At 48.9% G+C, this 21,794-nt stretch overlaps 1 protein-coding gene across 3 annotated transcripts in view; it reads right to left on the bottom strand.

The window, feature by feature from the left end:
* Window positions 1-13,561, bottom strand: part of LOC119466215 (probable E3 ubiquitin-protein ligase RNF144A-A) — a 39,998-nt gene extending 26,437 nt beyond the window's left edge. Inside the window, exon 1 of one of the 3 annotated variants that reach the window (XM_037726696.2) lies at window positions 13,162-13,561. Coding sequence is in view for 2 of the 3 variants with exons in the window: in XM_049657271.1 (XP_049513228.1) it covers window positions 10,169-10,214 (46 nt within the window). In the remaining variant the exon portion in view is untranslated. Of the gene's footprint in view, window positions 1-4,412; window positions 4,574-10,168; window positions 10,230-13,161 lie in introns of those variants that run through there. The other 2 variants (XM_049657271.1, XM_037726695.2) reach the window with 2 other exon arrangements.
* Window positions 13,562-21,794: the final 8,233 nt, after the last annotated feature.

Raw genomic sequence — 21,794 nt, 5'->3', positions numbered from 1 at the left:
GACTTGCGCGCGTTTTACCCGCCGCTTACGTAACTGGCGTCCACCTGGCACTTGCGCTAAAGTCTTATATAGGGACTTTAACTTGCGCAACAGAAGTCTGTCGCGAGACGAGCAGATGCCACGCAAAAGCGCATTTTTTTTTTTTTCGTCGTAGCAGTTTTAGCAGTGAGGCCTTACGAAAGGCACTTGGCGAACGCATCGGTAGGACGACACACGCGCAGCTGCAGTCGGGTCAGGGCCACTGATTATGCTCTGCGCAAACGAACTCTTCATGTTGACATGCGTATACCTATCTACTCTTATTTGCGGGGACTGCATTTCACCGGCTAACAACGTGAAGTTATCGCTCAGCACAAGACGCGCCTCCATGATTTGGAACTTACTCGAATCGTTGATTCTATCTCTCGCCGAACCTCGTGTATAGTCATGCATGCGCGACGCTATAGCAGTGTTGTACTTTCTGGAAGGTATGCGAGCACCGGCGATTACGCGGAAACCTTCGATGAGTCATGTATAAAAGCCCATGCGCTGGACCCGCAGAACAGATGCTCGACAGTCGCCAAATGTGCACGCCGCATCGTTGTGCTTTCAGTGCCACTTGCTTTTCAGGGCACAAGTCCGCCCAGTAAAGAGACAGTGTATAACATATTTCGCAGTAGCGCGTCCGCCCACTTGAATGGACTAAAGTTCATTCAATCGAAAGGTACCGTCATGTGCTATTGACCCTTTTCCCGGCGCTCCCGTGGGCGCTGCCATGTTTGATTATGTGGTGACGCGTCCGTTGCGTGCCTCAGCTGCCGCCGTTGCCTCCGTGTTTACAATGCAAGCGCGTGACGCCGGTGCGGCGCAGCAAACTTCCGTTTCGACACATATCGTAGACGGTGACTGTGTGGACGACACGAAGCTTTGGCCACAGCTTTAGAGGACATGTAAGTGCTTTCATAGCTCATTATGCCTTGTCCAAACGGTGCGAGCAGCGTATACTGTGCTTGCACTAAAAGCGAGGCTAGAAATGTATTCCAAGGTGTCCAAACTTCCCGCTTATGAATTAAATCAGGATCACTGTCCTCGCTCTTTATTTGGCAAACATTTTGAAGCAGCAGTTTGTCATGTTTCTGACTCAGTAATACTAAGTTCCTCGGTGAGGCTACTATCTGATTGTTTATTTTCAGCCTAATCGCGCTCGCGAGTGTGCTCTGCTGCGATAGATTTGTTCTTGCGGCGCACAAAACTTGGAATGTAAATGTCCTGTACTTTGTGGTAGCTTGTAGCAAAGACATATTATCGCTAGTCCGTCGCTTACTCTGTGGACCGTCACGAAACGTTCAGCTTCCAACATTCGTGTCTTGGTGTAGTCGCCGTCACTCACGCTTCAGCACATTGATTCAAGTGTGCTCACATTCACTTATTATTGATACGTTAGCGACAGGGTGCGTGCAAGTTTGCGTGCGAGTAGGGGTAGATGTGTAAGTAACGTGCGAAAAACTTACTATGCCAGTTAGTGGCGTTACTTCCTTTTGTAACGAGCGGTACTCACTCTTAAGTGCCGACGTTGCGGAGTTGAAGTTATTTCTTTGGAGGTTAGCTATACAGCGCTGGCGGATGAATTATCCTTTTTTTATGCGCAAGAAAAGCCGTGCATCGCGAAGGGCCGACAACACAGGCAGTCCTTATGTCAGCGGCGACACAGGTTGACTCCATTCCTTAATATGCGAATCACTATTTTTGCAGCTAACTACCATACGTGTCTTCCCTTTATCGTTAAACATTTGCAGCATGAATTGGGCACAGTGCATGAGTTAACACCCATTTGCATTTCCGACAGCTGATCGCATAGTAGCAGGGCAGAAGCAGTAGTGGTTTCGTATTCGTGCGTATTCGCTGAGGCAACGTATGGCGCGCCGCCGAAAGCGCCATCTCGTTCCCATAGAGCAAACTGCTCCGCGAAAAGGGTCAATACAGGGTGTCCCAGCTATCACGCAGCACGTTTTAAAAAGAGGAGCGGCGTTACGCGAAGCAAACCTAGTGCATATTGTTTCCACTACAGTGGAGTAGCCGCCGGTAATTTTTTCGTTACTGAGTTTTAATTATGTAATTGTAATTAATTATCTAACTTGAAAAGTACTATCCTAATTATCAAAGTGTCAATGAGAAAGTTGTAGAGCAACATGAAAAACTCCCGATACAGCTTTCTGTTGCTCAGTACGTGCTACATAAATGTTTTTCCGAGTGTGAAAGGAGCCCGCGAATACACGCAGAATTGCCGCGCGACTAGTCGCTCGAGGCACTTTGCGTGTATTCGTGGGCTTCTTTCACGCTTGGTTTATAGTGTACAGACAGCGGGGCCGCTTGCGCGCGGCAAGTATGCGTGTGTGTACGCCTCCTTTTGCCGCCCCCAGTAATGTAGCGGGATCGAGAGCGGCCGCGGATCGATGACGCGTGCTGTCCGGCAAAGGCGAGTGTCGCGATCGATGCCACGCACTGCTGTTCGCCACCAGCGCCCACGCCGAGACAGCCACGCGGCTGCGCACTCCGTATCGGCAAGCCTCACTCGCGTCACCGGTGGATGGAGCAACGACTGCACTATTGGGCTCGCGGTCGCGCTGTCGTTTCAAGGCCGGAAGAGTACGTATAGTCAACAGCCACTCTTGGAGGGAGTGGTCGTTATGACTGCAACATTATCCGAGGCTGGCACAGCGACGCCTCCCCGTTGGGTACGATTTCTCTATACATAAACGATGACGTGCGACCTATACGGCCTTAACGTCACATCTCGGTCGTAACTGAGAGCGGAACTGGGCTTTCCCTTTATTAGCATTTGAGTACTTGAAATGAGAAAGTATTTGAAAAAGGCTGCCCGGGCTCGTCAAGGTTGCATAGGGGAAGCTTTGAATTACTGTCCTTCCATGTGGGTGGAAAATAAACTCATTTCATTGGATACCGCTGCAGCAAGGCTGCGGAATGTTATCGCCTGTTCTTCGGCAAAAGCATGGATCGCAGATAGCCAAATGTCCGTTTCTAGCTGGATTCCTGGCGACGACGTCCTTCGCTTGCAAAATAAATGATAAAACGGTGAATTGGGCTATACTCATTCACAATTAACAGCGCAGCGCAACCCAGCGCCTCTTGTCTCGTAATCCACTCAAAATTCGCTTTCCTTGCTTAGTGCGGTAACAGAATATGTGCCGTCGAACGGGGGCGCTCGCTGTATGTTCGTCATCGCTGCGACACGGAGTGTGAAACACCGGCGCTATATATGACTTGGCTGCACATGGAGAACGATTCCTTTTGTGGATTTTTTCGAGAACAGTGCTGCTCGGACTGCGGAGAGGACACGTGACCGAAGTTCAGAAGCAGCGAAGGCAAGACCTGAGATTACATATAGCGACGACGTTGGTCTCGATCGAAGGGAAGAGGTCCGACCGCGAACGCAACTTGTGACGTTCGAGTGAAGGCTGACTGCGTCACCACCGTCCGCGGCATGTAACTGCTCAAACGTAAAGCGCCGTTACGTTGATGTCTGTTGTCGTGCGTATGTTTAAGCGAAAAAAACAAAACAAAAACAAATGCCCGATCGAAATGTTCTTCGAAGGATACGCTAGTAAGAAAGAGAAAACTGCTGGACTAGTTCGGGCATATGTTAAAGAATCACTCGACTTTAGCGCAAGAGCAAATGACTACACAGACAGACACATAAACGGGGCAGGCGCCGATGAACAACTTGTTAGCTTGAAAGTGACCGAGAGAGAGAGAACAATTAATATATTCTGATTAGCGCGCAACGTGCCGACAATCAAATCATTTTCGTTAGTTTCCACGAGCTCAGCCGACATATTACATTTCCATATACTGCACAGTAACGCGTACGAAACAAATACACTCCAACACGGTTACAAGGATTTTAATAGGCGCACTGTGCACGTAAGCGCATTCACAGCGGAATCTTGTTCAACTCACGCGCAGTGTCCCGGTCACCAACCACGTGGCCACTCACAACCGTCACATTCCGAGGCGATATGACGTAACAATGCATTAAGTCAATTGACGTACATGTGGGCGCCAAGTTATGCGGGTAATTAAAAGACACACGCTTCAGACTTGCACTATATGAAGTTTGGTATCCCAGTCATTACAGGAAAATTGTTTGCGCGAAAGTGCAGTGTAGCGGATGGCCACGGAAGGCAAGCCCCGTGAAACTGATTCCCTGTGCACATTTTTCCTTCCGCAGAGTCGGCAAATTAGTTCGGTAAACACCTTGTTTGCACACGAAACTATGCGTGCAGAGTGTAATGGGCTTTCTATGACAGCTGACTAGCGCGAAAGAGAGAGAGCACATTTCATGCATTTTCAGCGCTTGAAAGAAACAGGAAAAATCGAGAGAATAACCTTTATGACTGCAGTGTAATTCCTACCTGTTCTTTCGTCTTCTTGCTGCTTCATTAAACCGCTGGAAATGCATAAAGTGTCAATATTCCAACCCAGCTGTCCGTCGCTCGAAGCTGTATACTTTCCGCGTCGTCTGTTCGACCGACCAGCTGCCGGCGCACGTGAACAGCACGTGAACAGCGCGCGTTGCGGCGCTTCTGCGAAGCTCACGTGCACGATGCTTTTTTTCACCTCGCAACCGCTGCGCGCGATGAAATGAGACGAGCGCGGATCAAGAACGCTGGCGTTGAGTTTACAGAGCGCGCAGTCAGCTAGAAACCCCGCCGCCTGTTCCTCTTTCTATCATGTAGAGCCGCAGGCGGCTAGGTTACGCTCATTCAGTGCTATATGCTGTAATAATGCATGGCATAAATGGACCGGCGGCTGAGCACGTGTGCCAAAGAGCAACGCGAAACACCTTGAAAAGTGTCGCACTGCACCGACCCTCATGCAACGGCGGTGCGTGGCGGCCAAGGCGCTTTTGAACGGGCCAATAGGCGGTGTCCAAATCCGGTGGTGATTTACTGGCATCCTCTTTGAACGGTGACAAATAGTCGCCTATAGCCTGCTCGAGTCAATCAGGTGTGCTATACATGCTTCTAGCATTTTTGTATGCACCTCCTTAATCTTCTTAAAAACGACATCTACCTTGGTTCTCCCATGTGTTCTTTCCACCAATACTCTAAACGTCTCTCGATTATCTCGACTGCTGACCATTTCATGCTTCCGTCCACTTTAAATCGCTCCTGGAAGGTGTATGTACGTTATCTAGGGGTCTCGCTTGGTCAATCCCTTCGCATTCCATTAGAATGTGCCGAGTGGTCGGCGGATTTTTGCTGCAGCAGACATGAATCATCTTGATGTGAATATTATTTGCTCCAGTATGTTTTTACCCTTAGGCAACCTGCTCGAGCCCAAATAGCAAGGCAGTTTCCGGCGTGTAATCGCGTACAGATATATTTCCCCTTCTAATGTATTTCTTGCCATTCTCCATGGTGTGGTGAAACATTTTCTTGGGCGAGTCGGTTCGTAAAGGAAGCGCGAAAGAAGCAAAAGGACGAGTGCCAATCCTTGTTTCTTTTGCGTTTCCGTTTTTCTTCTCCGTGGTCTTTTTTTGTTTCCATTCCTTGCATCCAATTTGAGGTCCTTGTTTCGCTCACTTTCTTTTTGATGGCTCCAGCTTGTCCATTTACACTTTAAACATCCACGCTCCAGCGGTGGCGCTGTCTAGATTAAAAAATGCTGATCTTAAAGGCTATGCTTTTGGTGGTTGCATGCGGCGGAAGCGATTGCGGGAGCCGGAAACGCCACCTATAATAGCGTCGCGCGGCTCCAGAGAATCGTAGATGACGAATAGGCACAGCTGTAAATAGTTGTGGTGCTTAATGTAAAGAAGAACAAACTGGACTCTACCAGTCCGGACACTCCGCGCTCCCTCACTACACTTTCGCAGATGCGCGCCGTGACACACAGTCGTGTCGTGTCGGTCGCAAGATTACGAAAAACAAAAGCGCGCCCGTCATCGAAGATATCGGTTGTTTAGGTTTGCAGTTTTAGCGAAGGTCCACACATCTGCTTTGCTCCCGGCTCGCTTCGCACCATGTTTTACTATTCCCGAGCTCGTGTTCATAGACGATCAGAATTGAGCCCAAGGTCGATTACCTTGATTGAGCCCATGTCTCTGTCGAGCTTTGCATTTTCGGTCGCACCCTCGAGCTGCGAACGAAGACGACCAGCCATCGACACAATGCACTTTATGCAGCCGGACGACCACCACACGTGCAAGGATGTCGACATGCCAACTCGGCCCTCTGGCCATGCAGGAAAATCGGCTCGCGATGACGACGTAACCGACCGGCGGCGTAGAAAGGAAACAGCGTGGTTGTTTCGACACGAGCGAATACATTTGAACGCCTACGCGGGTCTGGAAAGTTCCCGATGTGAACAAGCCCGGCGACGCCGATTCGTGCGCTCCGAGTGCGGTTCTCCTTCGGGAAGCCGCCGTTAATACGCACCTTCGTCGCTTATTGTTTCGTCCGGTTTGTGCTTTAGAGAAATCTACCGTTGGCGTGACGACAGGAGAGAGAGAGGACGCGTTGCTTCGCTAAATTAGCCAGACGGCTATTATATGCACATCGTCACTTTTCGTCCGGTGGCGTATACGCATACAGTACATGCCTTCTCAGACTTCTTATGCGACAGCTAATTGAGAAAAAAAAAAAAAAAAAAAACTTTTCGGATAAAGCGAGCCGCGACGCGATGTCGCGGAAGCGACGAATGGCATGCACGAGTCGGTTCTCGTTTCAGGAGCTTGTTTACGATGAAACGCAGCTGCGCGCGACGCTATTGAGCGGCTATCGCGTTAACAGCTCAAGTACGGGCGAGTTCGCCAGGTGACTGTTGCGCGAGTGTTGTCTGGTTTTCGCCACCCAACAAACTCGCTGTATTCACATCGCCTTGATGGTGCTGCACGTGGTTTCTACGCAACCCTCGGATCTAAAAATTTGCATTGCTAAACCACGGCCGCTAGATAAAAAGAAAGGTCCAGCGGCCGTGGCTAAACAAAGCGTATACCTCAAATTATACCGCGGTTTCTTCACGACTCGGACGTTTCGTTCATTAAGTATGCGTCTGTTACCCTTCGTCGTGGTCCGAAGGCGCACGGCGCAGTTAGTAGAAAATATAGTAGTAGTAACTACTTAGTCTGTCGCACTATTTACTATAAACTGCAGTTGATTACAGTAGATTTTGTAACATTATTGACTAAGCGAGGTATAGCCACTGTTCATTACTAATGGGTATCGGCTACCAATTCCAAACGCAGTTAGCACCACCGGATACAAATCTTCTATAGCCATAACACATATCGGGCCCATGCACTCTGGGATATGCGGGAGCTGGTACGATATATGTGTTATGACGCTAGAAATCCTGTATCCGGTGGTGCTAAGTGCGTTTGGAATTTGCAGCTCAGACCCATTAGCAAGGTTACTTAGTAATCTTACTAAATTTACCGTTGTCAACTGCAGTTACACTTTTTTAAGGGTGCAGGGACAGTGCGCTAAGTTAACCAGACGACTGTCAAATATTCAACAGCTCGCAGTATACTTTTGACGTGCGCGGTCTTCTTTAGTATAGCGGATGCTTCTCCGGTTTGATGACTCGAGCTTTCTTGAAAAGTCTGAAACAAAAAAAAAAAAAAAAAAAAAAAAGAAAGGCAACAGTGGCCACGACGGTGCACGCTCCTTCGAAAACGCAGACCTCGCCTTCATTAAAGACGTCTTTTCGTTATCGTCACAAAAGCACGATCTCTGCGTGCAAGCACGCGAGGCTCGCTTGTCGTTGAGTGCGGGGAAAAAAAAAAGCGCACTATATAGGTTCGCTAATTATACTCTGCAGACAATCACGTACGCGTCCCTAGTTGTGCCCCGCACCACGTCTCACGGTCCCCGTATATATGAGACTTTTTTTCATTTCCGGCGTTGCATGTATCCATTTCCCGGCACTACAGGGATATTTAAATTTTATGAAAGTCTACGCCGCAAGGCGAGGCCGCAGCGGCAACATCGGCTGCAGTATTCCGCCACGGTCGCTCCCAAGGAACCGGAAATGAAATGTTCAACACTCGGCGACCTCGGGGGCGAAATCGTGAGAGAGCTCGCACAAGTCGTGCAAGCGCGTAGTACAGACGCACAACACAGTCGGTTTGCACCGCTGCGCAGCGATGACAATAAAGAAACAACAGAGCCTGTCATTGGCGCGTACAGTGGCTGCACAAAGCGGGGCTCGAAGGACGCGAAAGCCTCGGCGGTGTACGTATACACCATCTCGTATTTCCATCGGAGGCGCGCGTACTTGAAGCAACAGCCAGCCGTGAATCGGGAGAGGCCACCCATTCACTCTCGGTGTGGCAGCGCCATTATGCGCACTAGGGGATGCAGTCATGGGGGGACCAGTTTCTTTTATTCGTATTATACACGGCACATATTTTATATATGCGTATTTTCTGTTTGTCGCGGCGTCCCTCGACACGGTGCGCCCGGAGGGGGACAAGTCTAGAGCGTGGTTTCGCTATAGTTCGTGGGTCACACCGCCGATTAAAGCACGAGCCACGGCCGACTGGAATCGATCCCTTCGGGTGCCGCCGTTTGCTCCAATGACAACCGTTCGCACCGCGGAGAAGCGGCGCCTCGAAGGGAATCGGATACGCAATCCTTTTCCATGGACCTGTCTTCGGGCGTCAGCCGTGGGTGAGGAGAGGGCTACATTTTGGCAGAAGGCTGGAGCTATGATAGAGCTCCAACATGGTTCGCGCTTCGTCGTGAGTATCGAGCATCGTTTCACCTCCGTTTACGCTGTTTTAACCGCGCATTGTTTCAACCTTCACTCAAGAGATTCGCAGATTTTTCTTACCTTAATGGCGAATGACATTGACAGGTTATGTATATTCTTTGGAGAATATCCCACAGCACCTATTTGACGAAAGAATACAGCCTAAAAAAAAAAAATCTTCCTTCCTTTCTCGAAGTTATCTTGAATTTATTAATATACATTCGATTAGTCGCATACGTCATTGTTCTAACGTCGTGTGTGTGTGTGTGTGTGTGTGTGTGTGTGTGTGTGTGTGTGTGTGTGTGTGTGTGTGTGTGTGTGTGTGTGTGTGTGTGTGTGTGTGTGTGTGTGTGTGTTACCGGCTAGTTTACTGAAGTCACGTCGGCGCAATGAGACAACCGTGCAGATAAATCAGATCCCGCATTCAAGTAGTTTGAATAGTATATCGAGTGTATAACGGCCATCGTTATCTTTCGCCGGACACAACGTAAAATGATGAAAACTCGGAGCGCTAAAAAGGAAGCCAACACACAAAATAAAGCAGATGCTTTGATAATGCCGTGCGTTTCCCAAGGTGTAAAGATAACAGAGCGAATATTTGTCCGATTCAAAATATAAAGTTGTTGCTCGTGCTTTTTTCTTTCTTTTTCTTCGATGCTACGTACGTAAATTTAACAGCCGATTCGTCGACAAAACGATCGATTAAAGGCTCGCGACTGCTAACTGCGCTGAGAATTCCAATCGACGCCAAACCCACGTGTGCGCATGGGGATTTCGATTGGCGGCGCTACTTGAAAATGACACTGAGTGCTATAATTGAGAAAGTAATAGAAATACACGAAACATAAGATAATGTAATAAAGAGATCAAAGATTTCAGCCACGGAAAACCTTGAATATTAGGAAAAGAAAGAACTGCGGCGAAACCACTCACGGGACTGTGTCATTCCCGGCCCCGTCCTTATATTTATAGAGAACGCCAGAGCTCGCACGCGTACTATACACATCACATTTCGGAACATGCGGGAAAACGATTCAAACGAGGATTTCGCCTACACACCTTGTCGTCAGCGATATCGCAAAAGGAACCGGCGCGATCGCAATTAACGGGGCGCAGATAAGGAGGCACCGCCGTCTTCTACATTCAAAGCCTTCCTCTAAACGCGACGCTAGCAGTTTGTTTATCACACGTTCCGTGCATATGTCTGGTAAACAGGCGATTACGTCTTACAACGACAAAGCTCTGCGGCATTAATGGCTAAGTCGAGTGTCGCCTATAAAGCTCGTTTCACTTGCCCATTCTCGGGCATGATTTCGGAATATCCAGTGTGAACGCGCACTGAAGAAGCACAAGACCATTCCAATTAGACGCCGCGCTGAAAGACAAGCCTCGCAAAAAGTGGAAGATTTACCGAAAGTGATGGAATCCTGGCTTTGAGCAAGCATGCCGACGCTCATTTCTGTCTCGATGGTCTAAATAAATGTTTCTCTCTCTCTCTCTCATTTCTGTCTGCCAGCTGTGCAATTTCTACGCAAGAACACTTGTGCGTCATGGGGCGTGTACGAGACAACGAGCAGCTTTTGTCGCTCTGCCGATAATCGCGATCATCGCCGATGGAGAGACTTGCGTATAAACCGCACGCGCTCAGCTATCTCCTTCCGATAACGCGCGGATTTCTCCAGCAAGCGCAGTGATAAAGGACAAACACCTTTGCGCATATCTCTGTCGAAATTTCGGAGAACTGAGTGATGACGTTCCGCGGCAAAAAGATGACCCTGTATCGTGGTGCGGCACGTTTGGGCATGGATACAGTTGTGACCGCACGTTGTATCATGTTATTCGTTTTAAAAGGTCTGTGCTAGTTCCACACATAGTATTTTTTTTTGTACTTATCCTTTCTTCCTTTTTTTTGTGCTGTAACTTGTTTTCATTAATTTTTTAACGATTTTTATATCTCATCAGTGTACCTATTTAGTCTTTTATCTGCTCAATAATTTTCGAACTTTCACCTCTATTGTATATATTTTCAGGTTTGCCTTACTTTGATCTGGTTTTGAATTCGCCATAAAGAGTCCTGCCTGCAGTTTTTTTTTTTTTACTTTGAGACCACTTCTTGAGTGTAACTGCTTTTGTATTAAATTATCAATAAACTTGAGTTGACATTGAGCCTGCTCATACTGACAGACGACAGCAGCAGCCTCGACCAGCGGACAGACTTTCTCTTTTCCACACCAAGGCGACAAACGTTTGCGCGAAGCACTGGGCGCAGTTTGAAGGAAGGATCGGTCGGCGACGGCCTCCGGGGGAGCAGCTAGGTCGCGCAAGGCCAGGGCGGGCCCCGTCCAAGGCCTCGCTCAATTAAGACCCGGCGTTGCCGCGAGGTCTGGTCGTGCCGCGCTCTCAAGAGCAGAATCGGCTCGGGAGAACGTTTCACTCAAACACCCTCGACGTCGGGTTTGGGAAAGGAATCACGAACGTCGTCGAAACTTGAGGGAAAATCTCGGCTGCCAGACGCGAGAACAGAGGTGGCGCATGCTGCCCGAAGACAAAAAAAGATTCGCATTCTCTGCTCACCTAATGAGACACGCTAACGTAACGTCATTATAAAACCAGACCCATGTACGTAATGACAGCGTGTTGGCGATCTAACTACGACGCGCACGCCAGTGAGCTCAAGCTGTTGGTGACGCTGCATGCATTCATATACTGAGAGCGTCTGGAAACATTTTTCGCCGACCTTTATACACGGTCTCCCACTTGTGCCAATATTTCAAAAGTATGCGAGTGCCGCGTCGCTGTACTCAAACAAGGCAATGCTGTTTGCCGTCGCTTGGAGCAAGTATAAGACAATTTTTTTTTTGGTATTTCGCCTAATTACACAATTAGTGATTAGTCAAATATTTTAATCACCAACATTGTCAATAAACATTGTAGGCCACGATGAAAGATTCCCGATACATATTTCTGTTGCTCAATACGTGCTACATAAATGTTGTTTTAGCATGAAAAAAGCGCGCGGCAGTTAAAATGCGTGCCCTTTCGCGGCTTTCGTTGACGCTTGGAAAAAACTTGTGTAGCACTTATTGAGCAAAAGATGGATCGGGAATTTTTAGTGATGGCCTTCAATGTTTATTGACAATTTTGTTGATTAAAATATTTCAGAAGTTAATTATGTGGTTAGGCCAAATACAAAAAAAAAAAGTCTGACTTGCTCCAAGCGACAGCAAACAGCATTACCTTGTTTCTGTCGAGTTACGTGGCACTGTCATATTTTTACTATATTGGCACAAGTTTACGAGGGAGACCGTGCACTCACGCAGCGAAAACGCAAGCAAGCGAAACACCTTTGCACGCAGTTCACAATCAAACAATGATGCAGCATTCGTTGCGTGAAACGAGATGAATAGTGCATAAGAAATCCATATGCAATTGCCGAGACCATGGAGGGGATACGGTGCATCCGCGTTTAATCGCGCCGCGTTACGTCAGAAACGTCTCATGCACCCGCTGCACTCGAGCAGCCCACGCACGCCAATTTCAGGCGCGCACAACCGCTGGAAGCTCGTCTGGCGGCATTGTGTGCCTCCGGATGCGTCAAAATGCGCACTACGAAGTAGCTGGCCTCACAGCGTTACAAAGGTGCACCAGCAATTGCCAGGCGTGAATACAGCTGCAAGCTCCCAATGAAGTAGCCGACCTTAATGCGAATACAAACAAGCGCTGAACCCAGAGGTGGTCACTCGGCGGTCAGCCACATCGCGCATCATTTGTGCACCGCAGTTGCTTATGTCAGAATCGCGTGCGACTTGCAAGTGCGGCTTTCAAAGCCGCTCAGTCGGCCACGAAACGGAAGCCCCGGGGATGCATCGCGGAACCCGTCAGACGGGAAGCGTGGAGACCTTCGCTGCCGCAGAAGAGAGGCGCGCTATTTACGTTAGCAACACAAACATCTGCGGGTGCTTCACGTCACAGGGCGAGACAACAGTTCTCGAGTGCGATGACTCACGCGTCACTCCGTGACTGGAGTCATACGACGCGAACGCGTTTGGCAGCAGGCGTCCTTCGGCGTCGCTCAGACAGCATTTTTGCAACGGTGCACGAGGTTGCATTTGTCGAGCCGTTCCAAGAAATCGGCTGACGATCGCCGCGAATCGAAACCAGCCTGGGCGATCGCAGGAAGGACGACGACGTGCCTCTGAATCGCGTCTCTGTCACACACCGAGAGGCGGGGCGCGACGCGGACACCAGCTGCTGCGGCTCGCTGTGGTCCAGGCCAGGGGCCACCCCAAAATGGTCTCCGACGCTAGGACTAACGCTTCGACCCCGGTTTCGAGAGCGGGGTTTCGACGCGGAGCCGCAGCAATGCGTCAGTGAAAGGGAGGGTGAGCGCCGAAAGTCACTAACCTCGGCTGCCGATGCGGCGGGCGGGAGGCTCCTTCCGTGGCGGGGTGCTTCGGCGACGACTGCGGGCGGCGCTCGGACGCCCAAGAAGAACGCATGCGTCCTAGCTCGATCGCGACGAGCCACACACCACGATCTCTCCGTGCGAACGAAAGACGGCGTCGGTGTTCGTCGCTGGCCGCGCCGCACGATGTGTTCACGTGTAGCCCCGCTACACCAACCTGCCTCCGACGGCCGAAAAAGCGCACTCCGCCGCCGACCAACACCCGGCGCGCGCAGCAGCTGACGAAGGAGCACGCGCGTACGCAACACACACGCACACGCCCGTCCGCTCGAAACTGGATCAAACCGAGCGCGAGTTCTGCAGAGTATCGGCACTGGCGCTTGCGAGAGCACGGACAACCTGGCGCTCTCCTTTCCCACCGCAGCTTTTATACGCGCACTCTCTCTGCGGGCGTCGTCGTCGTGGTTGTTGTCGTGGTCACGTGACTTTGCGTCATCGGGTGGAGGCCGTTGCTCGTTTGTTTTGGCTCTCGCTCTCTCTCTCGGTCGCTCGAGCACTTCCAGGGTCTCCCCCAGTCGCTCGCGGCGCGCGCTCTTGAGCTTGCTCGCATCGCACGGCGTGCTGTGCTTTTTCTCTTTCTGCCGCTGCCAGAACAGGTTAAAATGCAACGGGAAAAAAGAGAAAGCAAGCAAGCCACGCAAAACGAGCGAAACCGGTGCGTCACGCCTTGACGTTTCGCGTTCGCGACGGCCACTGGAAAAACATTTCCAAGGAACAGAAAGGCCTCGTCGCGTCGAGCAAGCCTCGGGAAAGGGCACTCGAAAAGCGTCCATGCTTGTTTGTGTGTGCGTCTTTGCAGCGCAGGAAACCCCCATTCTTTTTGCCTACGGCTTCTCTATACACGCGTGCGTATACGTACAGAGCATTCAGACCGATGCGAGGCTGCAGCGTCGTGGCTACAAGGGCACCGCTAATATCAGTAATCTAGACGCAGAGCAACCTTCATTTCCCGTCGGATGCGATTATTCTTATTTTCCGAGCATCTGTACGCTTGCCTCTCTCGTTCCAAATGGACTGTTCCACTTGGTGCTTGTCTCGTCGCATACCGTTTGGTTGCCTCTAAATGTGTGCGGAGCTCGAACGAGCCCGGCGTGGAACTTTCCCGTTCTCTCTAGAGATGCACTGATCAAGCGTTTTGGACTAACAGCTGACTTTATTTCTGAGAAATGGCGTCCACAAAGACCAAACGGAGCATGCGTGACAGCACTGCAAGCCACTTGAAGGTAAACTAAGGTCGATCCACCTTGCGTAAACTATCTAACTACACGCGAGAATCGTTATCGAGAAACCGGAGCTCATTGCTTGTCAAGAACACAGATGGCGCGCTCATACACTTGTCCGGACCACGTTTGTAGATGTGAAAAGCTTCTATAATATCTTTTTTTCCTTTTGCGTCTTAGCTTTCCCAATTACTGAAACGTTACTGAAGAGATCCGGACAATTGGTTGAGCGCGCCATCTGTGTTCTTGACAAGCAATGAGCTCCGGCTTCTCGATAAAAATTGTCGCGTGTAGTTAGATAGTTTACCTTCAAGTGACTTGCATGTGCTGTCACGCATGCTCCGTTTGGACGCCATTTCTCAGAAATAAAGTCAACTGTTAGTCCAGCACCCTTTCCGTCCCTTTATCTGTGTCTTGCCTCACGATTGTTTCTAGTTATCCGTTTGCTGGCATACCCTTATACCAAGGACTTATAAAACAGCAGGTGTATAAATCGCAGCCAGTCTGTCATATGAGATAAATGGCGTCATTACTTGCAATTTCATTTGAGCGATGAGCCATCAGTTGGGCGAAGTGCGCACTGTGGCCGAACATTATATAGGCGATATAAACAGCGGGCGATCAATTTGCACTGCATACGGGATCATTAGACCGTAGGTCGTGCGTCCTATCTGCGTGCTGTGATCAGGTTATCAGATACGGCACGATCTAATATATATATATATATATATATATATATATATATATATATATATTGTGAGCATTATTCATACGCTTCATATTCTCATCTGTACATTCTCATCATCACCGTTTTGGGGCCTGGTAGCGGGGCTCTCGCTCGGGAGAATAAATGAGAATCTGACTGCCTAAACCATCACCGAGCGCCGCATCGGTGATGGAGAGCGACGGCGCGAGAAACGCAATGAACCGGCAGCGTTGAATTCCTGGGGAGATGGGGAACGTCGCGGATAATAATCGTAGTAAGAACGCCGCCGTTGTGGGATCGGGCCAGAAAACTCATCCCTCTCAAACCCGTCATAGCCACGCCTTTCATCTTGCTGACGGCGTCGGCAAAACCTTGAAATGTGGCCACGGATGCCGCAATAGTAGCAAACAGGTCGAGGTGGGCTCCATGCGTTGTAAGATTCATGAGGTGGTGGTCGCGCAGTGATGGGATTCAGGGACCCGTGCATTGCAGGCGGCTGCTGTGGTGGCTGCTGCAAGGGTGGCACCAGGGAGGCAACCTGAGCATAAGTTGGCGTAGGTGCCTGCTGTGGTGGCTGCCGGGAGGGTGGCACTATAGAGGCAACCTGGGCGTAAGTGGGCGTAGGGATGGGTTGCGGGCTCGAGACTTGTGGACAGGTCACGGCAGCTATCTCTTCCCTCACGATATGGCGGAGGCCGGCACCAGGAGTAGACATATGGACCTCAGGAGGGGTAGACGATGCGTGGGCGTGCAGTTCCTCACGGATGATGGAGCGAATGAGGGCACGTAGTTCGCTGTCGTTGAACGCCTTGAAATCAGAAGTGTCAGGGTGTAAGCGAAGCATATTAAGCTCATCTAGGCGCTGACACGTACTGATGATGTCAGCGATGGTAGTGGGGTTCAGCACGACAAGAGCATTAAATGCCAGAGTCCCAATACCCTTGAGCAGGTGGCGTACACGGTCACTCTCTGGCATCGAGGTGTTCACGCGGCGGCAGAGGGTGAGCACGTCCTCTATGTACGAAGTGTACGACTCGCCCGAGCGCTGGATACGCTCAGCAAGCTTCTTCTGGGCAATATCTGAGCGGACAGAAGAGTTCGCGAAAATCTGGCGTAGGTGGTGCTTAAACGTGCTCCAGTTGACGAAATCGAGCTCGTGGTTATAAAACCAAGTTCTTGCGACGCCGGTGAGGTAGAAGGCGACGTGCCTAAGTTTGTCAGATTCGTTCCAGTGGTTAAAGTCACTCACGCGCTCGTACAGCTCCAACCAGTCTTCAACGTCTTCACCGGGAAGTCCAGCAAACACCGGTGGATCCTTCTGAGGGGTGGTGACCGTCCAAGCAGGGGTTCCCGCCGGAGCAGGCAAGGTGGATGTCGCGGTAGTGGCCTGCTGGTCTTGAGACATGGTCGAGTGTAGTTGGTAGAGGCGGCGACCCGAGCGGAGCTCCAGGGATGTAGCGTAAGTGAAGCTGGAGAGAGACGGGCAGCGAGAGGGCGAAGGAACCGGACAGCAGACTCCACCACTTGTGAGACAAGGTTTAGGCAGTCAGATTCTCATTTATTCTCCCGAGCGAGAGCCCCGCTACCAGGCCCCAAAACGGTGATGATGAGAATGTACAGATGAGAATATGAAGCGTATGAATAATGCTCACAATATATATATAGTGAGGTTTAGTGTTCCGAAACTATTACGAGGGATATACGGTGACTCCGGTTTACGTGTAACCCGAAGGCACGCGGTGCCCGAGCATTTCCACCGGGAATCGAACCCTTGATGAGCAGCTCGGTCCCGTGTATGGTATCGCAGTGACGTGCACGTAACCACAACAGCGCATGTGGCAGCGATGCCGTCTCATTCCTGGCATAACCTGCGCGCCTCCTGCGCTGCTCACCGTGCTATTGACCTGATTTTTCTCATTTCCCGAACTCGTCGTATATGAACCCCGCAATGAAGTGACGCTTCGCGGTGGCAATCGCTCACTTCTCGATGTTTCCAGCATTCGCCGCACCGATCGATGTATCCACAGCAAGGGAAACTGGCACGCGAGGCGTAGCAAAGGCAACAGTGCCCAACGTGCTCCTTTTCTACGCGCGGTGCGCTCTAATACTCCGTGACCAATGCATGCAACTAGCGCATGCAACCGCCGGCGCCGAGACCTCCTGTGCAGCATCGCGTGCGGATGTTACCCTATATGCACGCAACTGCTTATCCACGCGGATGTCGTTTCCGCGGCTGTGGCCCACATGCGGCGCTCCTTTCCGAGCCCGTTTCCTGAGCTCGCAGCGAGCTGCTGTCAATGCACGCATCAGTTATTCTCGTTAAGAAACGTTGCGGTGTATAGGCGCCAAGCTAAACCACGATCGCTGGATTCAAGTTTGTAGAAGCACGTCCGAAGCACAGGGAACGCCGTCGATTATTTATTTATTTATTTATTTATTTATTTATTTATTTATTTATTTATTTATTTATTTATTTATTTATTTATTTATTTATTTATTTATTTATTTATTTAAAATACACTTTACAGGCCTCAATTGGGGCATATAATATATGACAGCAGTAGCAATTGACATAACTCAACCAGGTCCTCAACCGGAGTACTAACGCGACATAGTGAGATAGCGGTAAACACGGCGACATAACGGTACCATCGCTACATTAAGGTGCAAGAACGTAGTGTAAATACAAGAATGCGTGGCGCGACAATCATAAAATTTCACATTTTATTAGATATGTAGTCTGTCAAGGCGTCACGGAATGAATCATGGTTGGATCGACAGGCATGCGATGTTATCCGGGAGACAATTCCAAAACCTAACGGCACGAGGAAGGGCAGAGTATTGGAATGCTTGTGTAGAACCGTAAATGCGGGCACAGCTGAAATGATTATGAAGCCTGTGTGACGTGGAGTAGGGTCGTTTCAAGCATTCCGGTGCTCGAGTGGAATGAATGAACATGTGAAACAGTGTTAACAGGCAATGTCTAGGCGAATGTTAATTCAGGGATTGTAATGAAAGTTTAAGTTTTGTTTGAGTTACACTGGACTGGTAGCTGTAATCGCTTAAGATGAAACGGCTTGCCCTATTTTGAATCCGTTCTAGCAGTTCAATTAAGTATTTCTGGTGAGGGGACCAAATGGGAGACGCATACTCCAGCTGGGACCGAACGAGAGTTACATAAGCTAGCTTGCGAACATTTGAAGGGACATTTTTTAAGTTGCGTCGCAGGCATCCCAACGATCGGAAGCGTTAGCTGAAATGGACGTGATGTGTTCTGACCAAGAAAGATTCGATGTGAGTAGCACTTCTAGATACTTATATTGTCACGGGCGAAACAACAGAGCTAGCAAGAAGTCCCCGTCTTTACTGGAACCAGACCAAAAAGAAGAACGTTCTCTTCTTCTTCCAATCCCCAAGCGAGTACGTGCCACAGCAGATGGCTCATATGTGACGGCATGTGGCAATATTGATTAGCTATTGCAACAGGGTAATTATTAATATGGTGCGGATACGATGAAGTTGTCGGCTTCCGGGTAAACGACATTACTTTGCACTTTAAGGTATTTGAAGTCATTATCCATTTGTTGCACCAGCTAATTATAGGAGATTCTATTAAAACGCTGTAATACAAAACACGTGAGCCGCGTGACATGACACTTCTCGCGACGCCTCCGTGCTAGGGCTGCCTCACATTTGCCGTCCACCCGCTATATAGTCTCGTTATAAAAGCAGTTATATGTTTGACGGAACACGGCTGGGTTGTGCGACATGTCCGAATATTCCAGCCGCCATTCTAGCTTCTTCACAACGACAATGTTCGGGAATATAGCAAACTTGCTTGTACCTGTTTATTTTATTTTCGTTCGGGGCAGAAAACAGCAACTACAGTATACGAAATATCAAATCTGTAGTAAGACAAAGCAATAACAGAAGGAACAGCCGGGCAAAGAAATATCGACTACAAACTCGCTCACCTCAACTATAGTCTTTCGACGTGAGGGCGCGCGAGGTCCCTGGAAGTTCGACGATGGGTTCTCCTTCGAAATCACCGACCTACAAGTGTGTGTCGATGCAACCACAAGCAACAGGACGGCGTTCGCAGCATGGAGGATTCAAGTGCAGTCACAGGGGCGCGCTGTGACACTGTTCCACTTGGCCTTCCCAAGGGCCACTTTCTGGGTAGTGGGCAAGGCTTTTCCCCCGGGCTATTTGCTTCCATCGGAGCCACAATAATTAGCGGGCCGCATGGTGATTCGTAGCCCGCCCACTATAGATGCAAACCGGCAGGGAGAAGCTATGCGCCGAAGGACCTTGCCGAGGCCGTTATATGCTCGTGGTCATGGAGCGCCGACCATCAAGACCCCGTAACTGAGGGCTTCCCCGGAAAGTCCTCGAGTTTTTACAAACGACGGTGAAGCTATTAATCGGACAGAGCGACTGCGCCTACCGCCATGCTGCGCGTCAACCCGGCGGTGGCAGCTCGGTCGGCTTGCCTTCCGCTGCACGTGGGTTCGGCCGCAGCCTTGCAATGGGCGAAGAACACGGAAACGCCCGCGTACGTTATACGTACGTACGTATTCGTGTATGCGTTAACGAACTCCGCGTGATCAACTGACTCGGAGTTAATAAACCCGGAGCTTCGTAGCCCATGGCAGGGCAAGGGAAAATGAGGTGGCGATGTAATGTGAGTATGTAGTGAGTGTTATTGGGGTATAACGGATACAGGTAGATAGTTGATAGGTTCAATGTTGCCTAACTGGAGAAGCAGTACAGAAAAGTTATAAATTAAAGAAATAAAGTGATAACAAAACGGACACTTTAGCACGCGCACATACAAGAGCGAAAAAAAAAAAAAAAGGAAGACGTAACATCGACGATTCCGGCGAGTCAAAGCATAAAATCGCCCCCGCTATATACGTCCGTATACTTATAAAAGATATTCTCTGCACTGAAAGCTGTTCTTTCAAGGCCACTATAAGTGTCCATAATCCAAGTATTGTCCCAAGAGACAATGGATCCAGAGCTCTAAGCTTGAACCGCAGCCTTTGCCGGTTTAGACGCTGCGTCGGTTACATATATATACAGGTGCGCGCGACACGAGCTGTCATGTATACGGGAGACTACCACGTTATACCGGCGCCGAACACCAAGTACGCTGGTTGGGTATACACGAGCAGAATGATAACCTCCAGGACCCTTTCGCTTCTCTCCCTAAATATATAGAAGCCCATCTCGCGATGACTGTGGACGTTATTGCGAATAGCAGTGGATGTAGCGACACACCGTGTTGCCTATACACGGCGAAACGCGTCATGTGTCAAAGGTGTATGCAACAGGGCTCCTCTTGCGCGCTTCGACGATATATGATTATGTCATTCATGCTATGTATTTGTCATGCATATCCTGATATATCCTGTTAAGAAAACGACCACGACGGCGAAGAGGCTAAATATATATAGAACTGCCAGAAGTATACGCAAATAATGCCAATCGCGCATACTCTAAATAACGCTACTCTAGAATCTGTTAGCTCTTATAAATACTTGGGAATTCATATCACAACTGATCTAAGCTGGAAACATCACATTAACTACGTTATTAACAATGGTAACCGTATGCTAGGGTACCTACGACGTAACTTTAGTAGAGCTCCTGTAAGTGTGAAACTAACAATGTATAAAACACTAGTGCGCTCGAAACTTGAATACGCATGCTCCATTTGGGACCCCTTTTAATCGCACTTAACTTATTCACTTGAAATGGTGCAGAATAACGCATCACGTTTTATATTATCCAACTACAATCGTACTAGCAGTATCACGTCGATGAAACACACCCTTTCCTTGCCGTCACTTGTTTCACGTCGCAAAGCATGTCGTCTTACACTTTTCCATAAAATATACCATCATCCAGTTCTGAAAACCCAGTTCGTTACGACCCCATCTTATCGTTCAGTACGCTTAGATCACCACCCTAAGGTACACGTTACTACTTGCCGCACTAACACTTTTTTTTATTCTTTCGTCCCACGCACGTCCAGTGACTGGAACCACCTTCCCTCAGATATTGTTTCCATTTCGGATCATGATCAATTTTGTGTAACCATTTACAGTCACTTATTTGATAACGCATAAGTGCTTTTTTTTTTTCTTAACGTGGTTCTTCGCATTGTATCTTCATTCCTGCTTTTGTTGTATTAGCCTAACATTGTCTCGTCCTGTGTATTGTAGATGTCGTTAGAATTGTACATATTATTACATTTTATATTTTGTTTACTATTTATGTACCCCACTCCCCTCTGTAAAGCTCTGTGCGCTTGAGGGTAAATAAATAAATAAATAAATAAATAAATAAATAAATAAATAAATAAATAAATAAATAAATAAATAAATAAATAAATAAATAAATAAATAAATAAATAACCTGGCACGCTTTAGGGTGTTACACACAAAAGCTTAAAAGTCCCGCGTCCACACGTTTATGCGTGTAATAGATACATGCTAACCACACCGACCTATATAGTGCACTACCTTCATGTATAAGACACTAACATCATGTATATGACGCTAACGTCAACGCCAGGCATCCAAACCACGGAAACTTAGCAACCTTATGCGCTGGACTATCAAAAAATGTTATTATTATT

This window comes from Dermacentor silvarum, chromosome 10, assembly GCF_013339745.2.
Source record: "Dermacentor silvarum isolate Dsil-2018 chromosome 10, BIME_Dsil_1.4, whole genome shotgun sequence".
Taxonomy (NCBI): domain Eukaryota; kingdom Metazoa; phylum Arthropoda; class Arachnida; order Ixodida; family Ixodidae; genus Dermacentor; species Dermacentor silvarum.
Note: the sequence above shows the minus strand (reverse complement) of the source record. Positions and strands in the feature narration are given on the sequence as shown.